This window comes from Phycodurus eques, chromosome 5 (assembly GCF_024500275.1).
Source record: "Phycodurus eques isolate BA_2022a chromosome 5, UOR_Pequ_1.1, whole genome shotgun sequence".
Lineage (NCBI taxonomy): Eukaryota > Metazoa > Chordata > Actinopteri > Syngnathiformes > Syngnathidae > Phycodurus > Phycodurus eques.
In genome coordinates this window covers 9,938,021-9,955,343 of record NC_084529.1, presented here as the reverse complement: position 1 = coordinate 9,955,343, position 17,323 = coordinate 9,938,021, and the positions used below count along the sequence as shown (strand labels likewise).

Below are 17,323 nucleotides of genomic sequence, written 5' to 3'. Positions count from 1 at the left end.
TACCATATACACATCAAATAGATAACTACTTTGGAAGTCAGAGGCCTGTAAAAAATATGTTCAACTAGTATTCAGTTCATTTTAAAAGGGGGATTGTTAAAAAAACAAAACTATATCTCAACATTAGTAACGAAGTAAATTAGCAGTTCTGGTATTCTAACACGAAACGAAGTCAATGCACATGATTTGCTTTCACAGGCCACATAAAATGATGTGGTGGGCCACATCTGGCCCCCAGGCCTTGAGTTTGACACCTGTGATCTAGGGTAATGTGAATATAAAGCAGCATTAATTCAGATCTACTTTCAGATTATCTTCATGCTATGGCAATGATTTACATGATGTGATAAGTGATTTGTCTTAAAAGATTTGAATTTTGGCTATACAGTGGTAAGCATTTGTATGCCTTGAACGGTCTCAAACTCAATTCACCTTAAAATTGTCCCCAATTCTCTTTTAATCTCTCACATAATCCAGTTGGTTCTTTGGATAAAATGTATACAAAACATTAGTAGAAAGACATCGCATTTCAACTAAGTGCAGATTCAGTAATTACTGGTTTTAAAGCTGCAATGAGATTTCGGCATAGTTTTTGTAAACCACTGTTCTAATTGTGATTTAATATAAACTAAAATTCATTAAATAACTATAGCCAAATGTTCTAATACACTGTTTTTTAATGAAGAAAATTAAATATGCATTTTCCAGTACCAGAAAATGTGATCCATCAAGAGAATCCAGTTAATATGAAAGATATTTGATATGTGGGTTGCATTAATGAAGTATGGAGGTTGATCTAAATCACGGTGTTGAAAACATAACAGCAAAACTTCTTGTGAGAAAAACTGAATGATCTCTGAGCCTTCAAACCAATAACTTTGGTAGAACTTAAAGACTTCCAAATGTACACTAAGAAGACTCAGATTTCATCTGGCAAAGCAAACAAGTCCAATGAGATGAGGAGTATGCATTTTCAAGCAGCACATAGAGGCAAAGTTAGCTGCTGACAAGCTTAATGCAATTTCAACCACATTAATTTTGGACAGCTGAACCCAATGTGATATTTTGTTATATGGAAGTTTACCATACGTATCCCTTCAAAATGCCATATACTAAATACCACTGTAAATAAAAACCAATTGAAAAACATAGACTGTAATTTTGAATTATTCATTTGTTATATTGTAAGCCTACCGGTATGTCAAAGTCTGTGTGACGATCAGCAAAACTGAAAAATGTGGAGAGAAGAGCCTTGGTGCGTGACCAAGTGACCAAGAACTCACTCTGAGATCATCTGTGGAGATTGGAGACAAATTCAGACACAGATGGGGCAAGTGGAGCTTGGTGCCTGGTTCCGAAACCTCTACACCTTTGTAGAACTGAGGCTCAAGAGTTCAATCTTACAGACAATATCATTTGGGTGGAGGGTAGTAGTGTATGGTTGTCTTTCTGAAATTAAAATTTTTCCACACGCTCGGTTTTTCATCAACAAGCCTCTTCTTTCCTTAATGCTCAATTTGTCTGGGTGGCCAGCTTGACAACTTGTTCTTGTACTTGTACTGTAATTGATTTTCTTTGTACCTCCTTCCATTTTCAGGTACCGGGCGTACTGGAGCCTATCCCAACTAACTTGGGCGAGAAGCGGGATACACCCTGAACTTGTCGCCAGCCAATCGCAGGGCACATACAGTCCCCTCCAAAAGTATTGGCATGGCAAGGTCAATTATTTTGTTTTTGTTGTATATTGAAGACATTTTGGTTTCAGATCAAAATAAGAACTAAGGAATCAAATTAAAATGATGCCCAACCCGACTGCTAACACAACAAAGGACTTAATAAGGGGGGAAAAGTGGAAGGTTGTAGAGTGGCCAAGTCAATCACTGGACCTTAACCCAATAGAGCATGCATTTTACCTCCTGAAGAGGAGAAACCCCCAGAAACAAACAAGAACTGAAAGAGGCTGCAGTAAAGGCCTGGAAATAGCATTTCAAACGAATAATGCAACAGTCTGGTGAAGTCAACGGGTCGAACTATGGCTTAGTACTCCGCTGAGGTGCTGGAAATCCGGCGTATGATTTATTTATTTTTTTAAACACATAATATAATGCGCTCCCATGTATAATACGCAGCCCCGAAGTTGACCTCAAAATTCTGGAAAACCGTTCTTCCCATGTAAAATGCATTTTTACAATGTATGAATTTGCTTCTACCTATATGATCAAAACATGAAGTATTACCTATATTTTGTTTGGTTTTTTTCCTCAAAGAATTATTCTTAAATTAACAACTTAATTTGAACACTGAATACTTTTTATTTACTTGCTCTTATTTTGAAATGCGGGCGCTCGTGTACACAACGCTAAGCTTTCTGACGGCGAGCTGGTACCTGCACAGTTAAGAAAAAAGAAATGGAGCAGCATTAATGGAATTAGTTCCAAAGCCTAACGCTACTACGACAATGTGGGAACATTTTGGAGACAAGCCAGATGAACGCGGCCATCCTGCTACCACCAACAATTTGTATGAAGTCGCAACAAAGACGACAACAACTTAAAACCTCAAAGTGAAAAAATCTGTTTTAAACACAACCATCCCACCCAATTTCTTCAGCTGGGAACAAAACACACGTTGGGACATTTCTTGTTTCCCGTCAGCTTCCAATTGAGGAACACTTTTCCCAACAATGCAAATGCAAACATGACAGAGTATATCGTGCATGAATGCTCACATTACATGCAGTATAGTGTTACTCACTATTGTAAGAGATGTAGCCATTGAGCATATAGTATTGACAAAACAGCGTTTACAGAAAGGCTGCAGACTTTTGAAAAGTGCTACAAATCCTGAATCAAAACAGTTTGCTTTGATCTACTTGTTGTGTTGTTATTAATGTTGCTACTTGACACTTTTTCTTAACCAAGTGGAAACTTGATTGGCAGGAAATTGCCTGTTAAGGCATTAATGCCAATTAACCTCCATGCCAAATGTTTAATATTTTTTTAAGTGCTATTCATGTAAACAAAGCCTGAGTCTGTTTTATTTATATTTTGTATCCAAGATATAAGTGGTACAGAAAATGGATGGATGGATATTTTATTTATTTTTCTACATTACAATGTCAATATTCATTATTCTTAGAATTATAATTAAAAGTGAAAAAAAAGGGTGTACCATATTTTCACGACCATAAGGCGCACCGTATTAAAAGGCGCAGTCTCAGTTACGGGGTCTATTTCTGTATTCAACACACACAAGGCGCACCGTATTGTTGGTAAAACATACGCTAGCTTAAAACATACGGTAGCATGCATGCACGCTAAAACATACGCCAGCATACATGGTAGCGTATGTTTTTAAAAAGGCAGCGGGAGCAAAGACTTTTAAGTGCGCCTTATGGTCACGAAAATACGGTACTTGCATTATTATTCTCTAATATCATATCAGTGGCATAAAAAAACAAACAACAATACTATTGTTTGTCATGATAGTTTTTGGGAAAAACAAACGTGATATCGTGACAGGCCCAAACACAAACACAAACACACACACACACACACACACACACACACACACACAGACCCCTCCAAAAGTACTGGAACGGCTAGGTCAATTCCTTTGTTTTTGTTGTATAATGAAGACATTTGGGTTTCAGATCAAAAGATCACTATGAGACAAAAGTCCAGAATTCCAGCTTTTATTTCATGGTATTTACATCAAGATGTGTTAAACAACCTAGGACAAAGCACCTTTTGTTTGAAGCCACCCACTTTTCAAGTGAGCAAAAGTATTGGAACAGACATTATGAAATTAACTTAAGTGTATAACATTTAATATTTGGTGGCATAACCCTTACTTGCAGTAACTGCATCAAGTCTGTGACCCATTGACTTCACCAGACTGTTACATTCTTCATTTGAAATGCTTTGTGAGGCCTTTACTGCAGCCTCTTGCAGTTCGTTTGTTTCTGGGGTTTTCCCCCTTCCGTCTCGCTCTAAAATGCATGCTCTATTGGGTTAAGGCCCAATGATTGACTTGGCCAGTCTAAGAACTTCCACTTTTTCCCCCTGATGAAGTCCTTTGTTGTGTTGGCTGTGTGTTTTGGGTCATTGTCTTGTTGCATGATGAAGCTTCTCACGAGTAGTTTGGATGCATTTTTTTGTAAACTGCCAGACAAAATGGTTTTGTAGACTTCAGAATTCATTCTGCTGCTACTATCATGAGTTACATCATCAATAAAGACTACTGAGCCGATTCCAGAAGCAGCCATGCAAGCCCAACCCATGACATTACCTCCACCATGCTTCACAGATGAGCTTGTGTGGTTTGAATCATAAGCAGATCGTTTCTTTTTCCAAACTTTGACCTTTCCACCACTTTGGGAGAGGTTAATCTTGGTCTCATCTTTGTACTTCTTTGCAAAATCCAATCTGGCCTTCCGATTATTTTTGATGATGAGTGGTTTGCATCTTGTGGTATGTATATTTCTTAACTCAAACTCTTCTTCGAACAGTAGATTGTGATTCACTTAATACCGACGTACAGGCAAGAACTTCAATGCGCGAAGCCTACAGTGAAAAAGTGGACCAATGAAGCCAAGATGGAACTTCAAAGCTGTTTAGACTGCACAGACTGGAGTGTCTTTGAAAATTCAGCTGGCAGCCTGGACGATTATACGGACACTGTTACATCCTATATCAGTTTCTGTGAAGATGTGTGTGTACCAACAAAATAATTTCGCACATTCAACAACAACAAGCCGTGGTTCACTGCTAAACTTAAGCAGCTTCGCCAAGCTAAGGAGGATGCATATCAGAGCGGGGACAGAGCCCTGTATAATCGAGCTAGAAACCAGCTGACTAAAGAAATTAACATAGCAAAGAGGAACTATGCAGCAAAGTTGGAAAAACAGTTTAGCGCAAACGACTCTAAATTAGTCTGGCATACATTCCAATCGCTGACTAATTACAAGCGACGATCCGCCCAAGCTGAGAACAATAGCACACTAGCCAACGACTTGAATACCTTCTACTGCAGATTTGAAAAGGACAGTTTCACACCCCACACCCACCCGGCCGCACCCCGACCACAATCACACCTCTGACTTCTGCGTTAACCATCCATGAACAGGATGTGAGATGCATCTTCAAACAACAAAAGATTAACAAAGCGGCAGGCCCGGACCATGTGTCCCCATCCTGCCTCAAAGTCTGCCGCGGACCAGCTCGCTCCAGTCTTCACTCAGATCTTCAATAGATCTCTGGAACTGTGCGAAGTACCATCCTGTTTCAAATGCTCCACCATCATTCCGGTCCCCAAGAAACCTGCAATCTCGGGTCTGAATGACTAGGCCTGTCGCTTTGACATCTGTGGTCATGAAGTCCTTTGAACGTCTCGTGCTGGACCACCTCAAGAGTGTCACAGGTCCCCTGCTGGACCCCCTGCAGTTTGCCTAACAAGCGAACAGGTCTGCGGATGATGCAGTCAACATGGGACTGCACTTCATCCTAGAACACCTCGACAGTGCAGGGACCTACGTGAGGATCCTGTTCGTGGAATTCAGCTCAGCGTTCAACACCATCATCCCTGAACTCCTTTCATCCAAGCTTCTCGAGCTCAGCGTCTCACCTGCCGTCTCCCAGTGGATTTACAGCTTTCTGAAAGGCAGGACGCAGCAGGTCAGGCTGGGGGAGGCCACCTTATCCACACGCAGCCTCAGCACTGGGGCGCCCCAAGGTTGTGTCCTCTCTCCGCTGCTCTTCTCTCTCTACACAAACGACTGCACCTCAGCGAACCCGACTGTCAAACTCCTGAAGTTTGCAGATGACACCACTGTCATCGGCCTCATCAAGGCCGAGTTCGCATATCGACAGTAAGTGGAGCGGCTGGAGCTGTGGTGCGGCTGACACAACCTGGAGCTGAACACGCTCAAGACTGTAGAGATGATTGTGGACTTCAGGAGGCATCCTTCGCCACAGCTGCCCCTCACGTTGTCCAGCTTCCTTGTGTCAACCGTCGAGACCTTCAAGTTCCTGGGAATTACAGTCTCTCAGGACCTGAAGTGGGCGACCAACATCAACTCCGTCCTCAAAAAGGCCCAGCAGAGGATGTACTTCCTGCAGCTTCTGAGAAAGCACGGCCTGCCACCGGAGCTGCTGAGACAGTTCTACACAGCGGTCATCGAATCAGTCCTGTGTTCTTCCATCACAGTCTGGTTTGGTGCTGCTACAAAAAAGGACAAACTCCGACTACAACGGACAATCAAAACTGCTGAAATGATTATCGGTACCCCCCTACCCACCATTGAGGACTTGCATGCTGCCAGAACTAAGACAAGGGCGTGCAAAATCCTCTCGGACCCTCCGCACCCCGGTCACCGCCTACCTGAGCTTCCCTCAGGTAGGCGCTACCGATCAATCCAAACTATAACTAGTAGACATTCCAACAGCTTCTTCCCTCTTGCGATCAACTTCTTAAACACCTGACCTACAATTCCATTACAACATGCTGGCAATTTTTTAACTTGAGTTCGTTGTCACATTTCTGTCGGGCCAAATATGTATTACTCGTGCACTTACTGTAGTTGTCTCGCCATGCTGCACTATTTGCATATACTGGCCACTCATGCCAGAGTAGCATCTGCTCCATTTGCACACTGATTGAGGAGTATCTGTAACATTTGCACAACCAACATTGTCCCAGATTATCGCACAACTCGTCACTTTAAACCGCATAAACCGAAGTCTCAGCGGCCTTTGCACATTGGTCATTGCACCGGACTATTGCAATATTAGTCATTCGAACTGCTCAAAGTGCTAGAAGAAACAGTCACTGCTCAGTGACTGTTTTTTTTTTTTTGTCAATGTCTTTCTGTCTCCAAAGTGTTCTGTAATTTGACTGTCTGTTGTCGTACTAGACCGGCTCCAACTGCGGAGACAAATTCCTTGTGTGTTTTTTGGACATACTTGGCACATAAAGATGATTCTGATTCTGATACCTTCACCCCTGCCCTATGGTGGTTGGGTGTGATGTCACTGACTGTTGTCTTTGGGTGTTTTTTCACAGCTCTCACAATGTTGCTGTTATCAACTGCTGTTGATATCGTTGGCCGACCTGTTCGATGTCTGTTGCTCAGTACACCAGTACTTTCTATTTCAGGACATTCCAAATAGTTGCATTGGCTATGCCCAATGTTTGTGCAATAGCTCTCATCGATTTTCCGTCTTCTCTCAGCTTCAAAATGCTTTGCCTTTCTCCCAGAGACAGATCTGTGGTCTTCATGTTTGCTTAACAGCAAATGCAGTTTTCACAGGTGAAACCCAAAGGCAAAACCAAGCACTATCTAATGTTTAAGCAATCAATCTAAAAGGCAACACCTGAGCAACTAGAAACACCAGTCACATTCCGATACATTTGCTCACTTGAAAAGTGGATGAATTAAAACAAAAGGTGTCTTCGTCCTGAGTTGTTTAGCACATCGAGATGTAAATACCATGAAATAAAAAGTGCAATTCTCAACTTTTGTCTCTTATTCATCTTAATCTGTAACCCAGATGTCTTCAGTATACAACAAAAACAAAGGAGTTGACATTGCTGTTCCAATACTTTTGGAGGGGAATGAATATACCGTAAATTCTCGTGTATGTGAATCCTCCTCCCCCCAAATTGTCAAAAGCCAATAATGCGCATTATACATAGTCATAGGGGGAAATTTAAAAAAACAATTACATTATATAAATGTATGCTGCCATCTTGAGGTTATGAAAAAGCTGCACACTTTAATTCCAATATGCCACCGCCACCTAGAGGTTAGGAAAAAAGTGTGCCAAAACTCTCATTCCAAAATGACAGGAGTACATATGACATGAATATATGTACAGTTGTGCTTACATACAAGTTACAAAAGTTTACATACCCTGGCAGAATTTGTGAAATGTTTTTTTTTTTTTTTTTTTTTTTAAATATAAATACGACTGAAAACTGAAGAACAACCATCATTAATTTATTTATTGTTATGTTTTGTTTAATGATAATGCTTTTCTGACATTCTTGACAGTTTAATTTGAATCCCATTGAAATAAAATTTTATATTTTTTGCCTGGTCCTTCATGTTTTCTTTAAAGAATTGTACCCATCTTACAAATTCTGCCTGGGTAAATGGTAAATAGACTGCAATTATATAGCGCTTTTATCTACACTATTAGAGTGCCCAAAGGACTGCAATTATATGGAGCTTTTACCTACACCATCAAGTTGCCCAAAGTGCTTTACAAAGCCTTACAATTACCCATTCACACACACATTCATACTCCAATGGGCGGCTACTGCCAACCAAGGTGCTGCCAGGCCCACTGGGAGAAATTAGGGCTCAGTGTCTTGCCCAAGGGCACTTTGACATGCGGACAGTTGTGGAGCCTGGATTCGAACCGGCGACCCTTCGGTCACTGGACGACCCGCTCTTCCAACTGAGCCACAACTGTGATCAAAGATTTGACCACAACTGTGTGTTTTCTCATTTACTAAATAAAAGTAGGGGTGTGAATTTCAAAATAAGAGCAAGTCAATAAAAAGAAAGTATTACGTGTTCAAATTAAGTGGTTAACTTAAGAATAATTCCTTGAAAAAAACCTAACAAAATACAGATAATACTTCATGTTTTGATCATATAGGTAGAAGCAAAATCATGCATTGTAAAAATGCATTATACATATGTAGAAGGGTTTTCGCTCAACTTTGGCGGTGCGTATTATACAAGGGTGCGCATTATACACAAACAATTATGGTATATCTTTTTATATATACACACACATACACACACGAATATTAAGCAGCTGAAATAAGTATTTAACATGTCACCATTTTTCTCACTAAATATACATCCTAAGGTACTATTGACCAGAACATTTCACCAGATGTTGGGAACAACCCAAGTAATCCATACATACAAAGTAGAACAAATAAGGTCAGAAATTAAGTTGTGTGTAAAAATGTGAAATGACACAGGGAAAAAGTTTTGAACACATGTAGAAAGGAAGGTGCAAAAAGGCATTGAAAGCCAAGACAACACCTAAAATCTATCAATAATCAAACAGCGATCCAGCCCCTTGTCAGTGCAAATGAATACCAGCTGGTTCAGTACTAATTGATGGCGGACAAAAAGGTCTCATTGCCAAGGTGTGAGTCAAGATACATCTCATGATGGGTAAGAACAGAGAGCTGTCTTAAGACCATCGCAAACTAATTGCTGCAAAACATAACGATGGCACTGGTTACAGGCGCATATCTAAGCTTCTGAATGTTCCAGTGAGCACGGTTGGGGCCATAATACCTAACTGGAAAGCTTATCATACCACCATAGATTTGCCTCGATCAGGTGTTCCTCGCAGAATTTCTGACAGAGGAGGGCAAAGAATAATCAGAAGAGTTGTCCAAGAGCCAAGGACCACCTGTGGAGAGCTTCAAAAACACCTGGAATTAGCAGTTATTGTTGTCACAAGGAAAACGGTGAGTAATGCACTCCGCCGCCATGGCCTGTATAAACGCTCAACACGAAAGACCCCATTGCTGAAAAAAAAATAAAAAAAGCATGTCCAAGGTCATTTAAAGTTTGCTGAACAGCATTTGGACAAGCCAGTTAAATACTGGGAGAATATTGTCTGATCTGAAGAGAGCAAAATTGAACTGTTTGGATGCCATAATGCATACCACGTTTGGAGGAGAAATGGCACTGCACATCTCTCGCAAAACACCACACCAACAGTGAAGTTTGGAGGTGGGAACAGGATGGTGTGGGGCAGCTTTTTCAGCAAATGGAACTGGTAAACTTCACATTATTGACGGAAGAATGAATGTACAGAGACATTTCTTGACAAAAATCTGCTGCCATCTAGGAGGATGATGAAAATGAAACAAGGGTGGACATTTCAGCAAGATAATGATCCCAAAAATACTGCCAAGAAAACTCAACTAATTTCAAAGGAAAAAAATAAAGCTGCTAGAATGGCCCAGCCAATCACCTGACTTGAATCAGATCGAAAATCTGTGGAAAGAACTCAAGGTGCATAAAAGAAGCCCACGGAACCTTCAAGATTAGAAAACTGCTTTTGTGGAGGAATGGGTCAAAACCTCACCAGAGCAATGCCGGCAACAAGTTTCTCCATACAGGGGGAGTCTTGAAGCTGTCATTGCAAACAAAGGCTTTTCTACAAAGTACCGGATTTTCACGACCATAAGGCGCATATATATATATTTAATTGAATACACTACAAAGACAAGATATTTAATGTTCAAACTGATAAACTTCGTTTTTAGCAAATAATCATGAACTTAGAATTTTATGGCTGCAACACGTTCCAAAAAAGCTGGGACAGGTGGCAAAAAAGACTGAGAAAGTTGAGGAATGCTCATCAAACACCTGTTTGGAACATCCCACAGGTGTATAGGGTAATTGGGAACAGGTGGGTGCCATGATTGGGTATAAAATGAGCTTCCCTGAAATGCTTAGTCATTCACAAGCAAAGATGGGGCGAGGTTCACCTCTTTGTGAACAAGTGCGTGAGAAAATAGTCGAACAGTTTAAGGACAATGTTCCTCAACGTACAATTGCAAGAAATTTAGGGATTTCATCATCTACGGTCCATATCATCATCAAAAGGTTCAGAGAATCTGGAGAAATCACTGCATATAAGCGGCAAGGCTGAAAACCAACATTGAATGCCCGTGACCTTCGATCCCTCAGGCGGCACTGCATCAAAAACCGACATCAATGTGTAAAGGTATCACCACATGGGCTCAGGAACACTTCAGAAAACCAATGTCAGTAAATAAAGTTCGGCGCTACATCTGTAAGTGCAACTTGAAACTGTACTATGCAAAGCAAAAGCCATTCATCAACAATACCCAGAAACGCCGCCGGCTTCTCTGGGCCCAAGCTCATCTAAGATGGACTGATGCAAAGTGGAAAAGTGTTCTGTGGTCCGACGAGTCCACATTTCAAATTGTTTTTGGAAATTGTGGACGTCGAGTGCTCCGGGCCAAAGAGGAAAAGAACCATGCGGACTGTTATGGACGCAAAGTTCAAAAGCCAGCATCTGTAATGGTATGGGGCTGTCTCAGTGCCAATGGCATGGGTAACTTACACATCTGTGAAGGCACCATTAATGCTGAAAGTTACATACAAGTTTTGGAGAAACATATGCTGCCATCCAACCAACGTCTTTTTCATGGACGCCCCTGCTTATTCCAGCAAGACAATGCCAAACCACATTCTGCATGTGCTACAACAGCGTGGCTTCGTAGTAAAAGAGTGCGGGTACTAGACTGGCCTGCCTGCAGTCCAGACCTGCCTCCCATTGAAAATGTGTGGCGCATTATGAAGCGTAAAGTACGACACCGGAGACCCCGGACTGTTGAACAGCTGAAGCTGTACATCAAGCAAGAATGGGAAAGAATTCCACCTACAAAGCTTCAACAATTAGTGTCCTTAGTTCTCAAACGTTTATTGAATGTTGTTAAAAGAAAAGGTGATGTAACACAGTGGTAAATATGACCCTGTCCCACCTTTTTTGGAACGTGTTGCAGCCATAAAATTCTAAATTAATGATTATTTGCTAAAACAATAAAGTTTATCAGTTTGAACATTAAATATCTTGTCTTTGTAGTGTATTCAATTAAATATAGGTTGAACATGATTTGCAAATCATTCTTCTTCTTTTCCTTTCGGCTTGTCCCTTTAGGGGTCACCACAGCGCGTCATCCTTTTACATGTAAGCCTATCTCCTGCATTCTCCTCTCGAACACCAACTGCCCTCATGTCTTCCCTCACGACATCCATTAACCTTCTCTTTGGTCTAGCTCTCTTGCCTGGCAGCTTCATCCTCATCATCCCTCTACCAATATACTCACTATTTCTCCTCTGGACGTGTCCAAACCATCAAAGTCTGCTCTCTCTAACTTTGTCTCCAAAACATCGAACCTTGGCTGGGCCCTCTGATGAGCTCATTTCTAATTTTATCCAACCTGGTCACTCCGAGAGCAAACCTCAACATCTTAATTTCCGCCACCTCAAGCTCTGCTTCCTGTTGTCTCTTCAGTGCCACTGTCTCTAATCAGTACATCATGGCTGGCCTCACCACTGTTTTATAATCTTTGAGACTCTTCTGTCACATAACACACCTGACACCTTCCTCCACCCGTTCCAACCTGCTTGGACCCGTTTCTTCACTTCCTGACCACACTCACCATTGCTCTGGACGGTTGACCCCAAGTATTTAAAGTCTTCCACCCTTGCTATCTCTTCTCCCTGTAGCCTCACTCTTCTCTCACCACCCCTCTCATTCATGCACATATATTCTGTCTTACTTCGGCTAATCTTCATTCCTTTGCTTTCCAGTGCATGCCTCCATCTTTCTAACTGTTCCTCCACCTGCTCCCTGCTTTCACTGCAGATCACAATGTCATCTGCAAACATCATGGTCCACGGGGATTCCTGTCTAACCTCATCTGTCAGCCTATCCATCACCACTGCAAACAGGAAGGGGCTCAGGGCTGTTACCCACCTCCAACTTAAATTCGTCTGTCACACCTACAGCACACCTCACCGCCGTTCTGCTGCCCTCGTACATGTCCTGTATTATTCTAACATACTCTGCCACTGCAGACGTCCGCATGCAGTACCACAGTTCCTCTCTGGGCACTCTGTCATAGGCTTTCTCGAGATCTACAAAGACACAATGTAGCTCCTTCTGACTTTCTCTGTACTTTTCCATCAACATCCTCAAGGCAAATAATGCATCTGTGGTACTCTTTCTAGGGATGAAACTATACTGTTGCTCGCAAATACTCACTTCTGTCCTGAGTCTAGCCTCCACTACTCTTCCCCATAACTTCATTGTGTGGCTCATCAACTTTATTCCTCTATAGTTCCCACAGCTCTGCACATCACCCTTGTTCTTAAAAATGGGCACCAGCACACTTTTCCTCCATTCCTCAGGCATCTTCTCACGCACTAGAATTCTATTGAACAAGCTGGTCAAAAACTCCACAGCCACCTCTCCTAGATGCTTCCATACCTCCACAGGAATGTCATCAGGACCGACTGCCTTTCCATTTTTCATCCTCTTTAATGCCTTTCTAACTTCCCCCTTACTAATCATTGCCACTTCCTGGTCCACCACACTTGCCTCTTCTACTCTCCCTTCTCTCTCATTTTCCTCATTCATCAACTCCTCGAAGTATTCTTTCCATCAAGCGAGCACACCGCTGGCACCAGTCAACATATTATCTATCCTTAATCACCCTAACCTTTCTCTGATCACCTTGGCTGCAGTGGTCCAGTCTTCTGGAAGCTCCTCCCATCCAACGAGTGTCTGTCTCACCTCTTCCCGAAAAGCTGCACCACACTCGTCCTGTCTCAGTTTCCACCGCATGGTTCTCTGCTCTGCCTTTGTCTTCCTAATCTTCCTCCCCACCACCAGAGTCATCTTACACACCACCATCCTATGCTGTCTAGCCACTCTCTACCCTACCACAACCTTACAGTCAGTAACCTCCTTCAGATTACATTGTCTGCACAGGATGTAATCCACCTGCGTGCTTCTACTTCCGCTCTTGTAGTCACCCTATGTTCCTGCCTCTTCTGGAAAAAAGTGTTCACTACAGCTATTTGCATCCTTTTTGCAAAGTCTACCACCATCTGTCCCTCCAAGTTCCGTTCCTGCATGCCGTACTTACCCATCACTTCTTCATCACCCCTATTTCCTTCACCAACATCTCCATTACAATCTGCACCAATCACGACTCTCTCTCTGTCTGGGATGCTCAGAACTACTTCGTCTAGCTCCTTCCAGAATTTCTCTTTCACCCCTCGGTCACATCCTACCTGTGGGGCATAGCCACTAATCACATTATACATAACACCCTCAATTTCAAGTTTCAGCCTCATCACTCGATCTGATACTCTTTTCACCTCCAAGACATTCTTAGCCAACTCTTCTTTTAAAATAACCCGGACTCCATTTTTCTTCCCATCGACACCATGGTAAAATTATTTAAACCATGCCCCTAAACTTCTAGCCTTACTGCCTTTCCACCTGGTCTCCTGGACACACAATATATCAACCTTTCTCCTAATCATCATGTCAACCAACTCCCGGGATTTTCCTGTCATAGTCCCAACATTCAAAGTCCCCACATTCAGTTCTAGGCTCTGTTCTATGGAATTCTTTGGATGAACGCTCATATTTGTTTGGCAAAGTTTTAAGCCGGATGCCCTTCCTGACGCAACCCTCTGCATTTATCCGGGCTTGGGACCGGCCTACAGTTTGCACTGGCTTGTGCCCCCAATCGGGCTGCATTCAATGATTTGCAAATCATTGTATTCTGTTTTTATTTTTGTTTAACACGTCATCCCAACTTCATTGGAATTGGGGTTGTATGTTCTTGCACACAAAAGCTTTTACTCTGATTTAGCTTTGTATTAGTTTTGGAAATAGTAATTGATTTATATTCATTTGATTTGCTTGATTGGTTGTTGTTTATTTGACCATGCAAATCTATATTTTGTGTCATGACCTGTTCTGCTTTTCATTCATTTTCAGTTTATATTCAAATTCTATTGCTGAAAAAAATACTTTTTTGCCTTTGCTTTATGTAAGTATATATGGGTCGAAACTGACCCGTAACACTGTTACTTTAGTTACTAATATTAAAATGAAAAAATAAATAAAACACATTTAATTAAGATGTGTTCTATACTCCTCAGTAATAGTCAGGTAACACAACAACCTTTTATTTATTAATATGATTCTCTTGAGGCTCATTTTACCATTTTTTAAAAATTGAAATCGAGGGGTATACTGACAAAAAAAGGCCCAGAAGCCCAGACCAAAAGTATTAAAACCAACATTTTCATGGATAAGGAAGCCTAACAAGGTAACCAAGAGATGAGAAACAAATTCGATGATAGCTTATTGTTTTTAGTGTATTTTATAGCTGATTTAATACATGGGTCAAAACCGACACGTTAACATAAGAGATGACAACAGAAAGCTAATACAAGAGGAAGGTTAAAAAAACTATAACAGATCACCGATCCAATCACAAGATGGAGCAATGTCTCTATTTATATGACTTGTTCATTTACTGTATATACTTGTGAACTGTATATACTGAGTATCTTCAAAAGTATTCTCTAGTCAGGTCATGTATTCTAATCAGGTCAAACCAACATTACAGAAATAATGGGTGCTAATTTACTGTAATGAACTTGAGTTATTTTAGTGTAAGGCTGCAACATAAGTAATGTTAAAAATTACCAGAATACTCTCTGTATGAGTTTGTAACAGAAATGCATATCTTACTCGATGTGCAGCGCGGTTTGTGTGAAAAAACAGGGCCAGACTACCATGGAGAATACAAGTGGACACACAACCTTACCGAGGCTTTTGGCCTTTCAGCCCGAGATAGAAGTCATAGAGGAGAGCTGGCAGCGTGTGGCTGACAATTGTCCAGTACTGATTAGTAAAGGGGTTGGAGCGGAGATTGACATTGGGCCTTCTGAAGGCCTGCTCTAAAGGATTGGTCTTGAAGGTCATGTTTATACAGTTCTCTGTAGGAGAAAGAAATGACAAACAAGAAGAAGAAAAATAGGAGGCATAAACAAGCTGTGATCCCTTCTCCTATGGTTATTAAGGATACACCTATTGCGTCATGCTATTAACAGTGTTAGCTTGTTAATAGCATCATGCAGTGAATATCTACAGATCAGATGATCTCCGAAATAAAAACTGGGTGAATTCAATCCCCGAAAGTTATTACAAATCAGCAGCTAAGCAAAGCGGTTTAAAAACCTCAGTTGGGTTTCCAAAGGCATCCTCACATTTAAGCCAACTTTCGTTCATTTATTCAGGATGAACTCAGATGACCTAGGTGTCCATTATTTTTGGAAACTCAACCAGGAATTAATCACTGCTCGTGGTAGAATGTAAAGAGTGCAGAAACCAGCAATATTTCCCTGCTTATGCAGAGGACCATCTGGGTTATACATTCTTTAATTTACAAGCATTGCATTACACATGAGCAGCACAGCTTTAGATGTTACTACACTGACAAAGAAGAGATAGAAGTTAAGCAGCAAAAAAGTATGTGTGTGGGGGAGTTGGTGCATTTTGGAAAACAAGATGGAGCCGGGAAGCCCAATACGGCGATTGCATATAAGGTTACCTGGGTTCTCGTCCAATCAGCCTGAGGTACACATCATACAAGAAGGCTGGAGCCTTGTGGCTCACAGCGATCCAGTACTGATTGATTAGGTGATTGGATGTGAGATTAACATTGGGCCGACGGAAAGCCTGCTCGAGAGGGTTCCTCTTGAAAGTAGATATTACATGGTATTCTAAAAAACAAAAGTAGTCAACAAGTATAAGATGTGTTATATTATTTTTTGTTTTGTCTGGACCAGTGCCATATATAATCTTTTAAAAATAAAATTGATTTCTAAGATGTCTTCAAACCTGAGCTGCATAAAAGCAATAAACATTTATTGAATATGACCACAATTGTTAACTAGTTGTATCATCATCAGTCTGCTCTGGCCAGATGATGTAGTTACAATTTTCATTGTAATTCCAGGTGTTGTCATCTGTGCTCATCTCTACTTTACGGAGGACAGTAGTTTTAAAAATAATGTTCATGTAAGCTGGTTGTACAGCGGATAAATCATGCAACAGATCTCACCTGCTACCAGATGGACCTTTTAATATGAGTTTCCGAACACATTCATGCTTTGAAACACCTAAAGATTAATTAATGGAATTAACTGCTGCCATGAAGCCTCTCTTTGTCTTGACAAGTGTAATAACCCGTTTATCAAAACCATCACACTAACGTGCAGCTAAATTTCCACACTGCATTTGCAAGGCCAATCATTTCAGAGCTCTATGTTTTATTCCAGTTTGCAATAGAAAATTCCTGCATTGTGCCTTGAGTTCTCAATAAAACTTATTACAAGTCTCTACATAGCTGCTAGGTCAAAATATAATGTGACTAATGTGATATAATGCAATTATTTGTTGAGTTAATTTGCTGTTTGATTGTCTCCTATGAAAATTAAAACAGTTGTGGATAGCTTTTGATTAATTTGTATTTATGTTGGGACAGGCCTTTGATTGTGGAAGACAAAAAGAAAAGATAAAGAATCATGCATCCTTGCTTTGAACAACATAGGAAATTATTGCTTATATTTTTAGGAAGGTTTATACATCTTTTTTTAATGAAGTCTAATTACCTAGTAATAAAATATTGCATACAGGGATATTATGCAGTGCTT

At 41.0% G+C, this 17,323-nt stretch overlaps 1 protein-coding gene across 4 annotated transcripts in view; it reads right to left on the bottom strand.

Moving 5' to 3' along the window:
• The window catches only part of far1 (fatty acyl CoA reductase 1), a 42,963-nt gene that overhangs the window by 8,200 nt on the left and 17,440 nt on the right, over nt 1–17,323 (bottom strand). For 3 of the 4 annotated variants that reach the window (XM_061677446.1, XM_061677444.1, XM_061677447.1), the window contains one exon: nt 16,219–16,390. In XM_061677446.1, the coding sequence (XP_061533430.1) occupies nt 16,219–16,390 (172 nt within the window). Of the gene's footprint in view, nt 1–15,432; nt 15,605–16,218; nt 16,391–17,323 lie in introns of all 4 variants that reach the window. The other variant, XM_061677445.1, reaches the window with a different exon arrangement.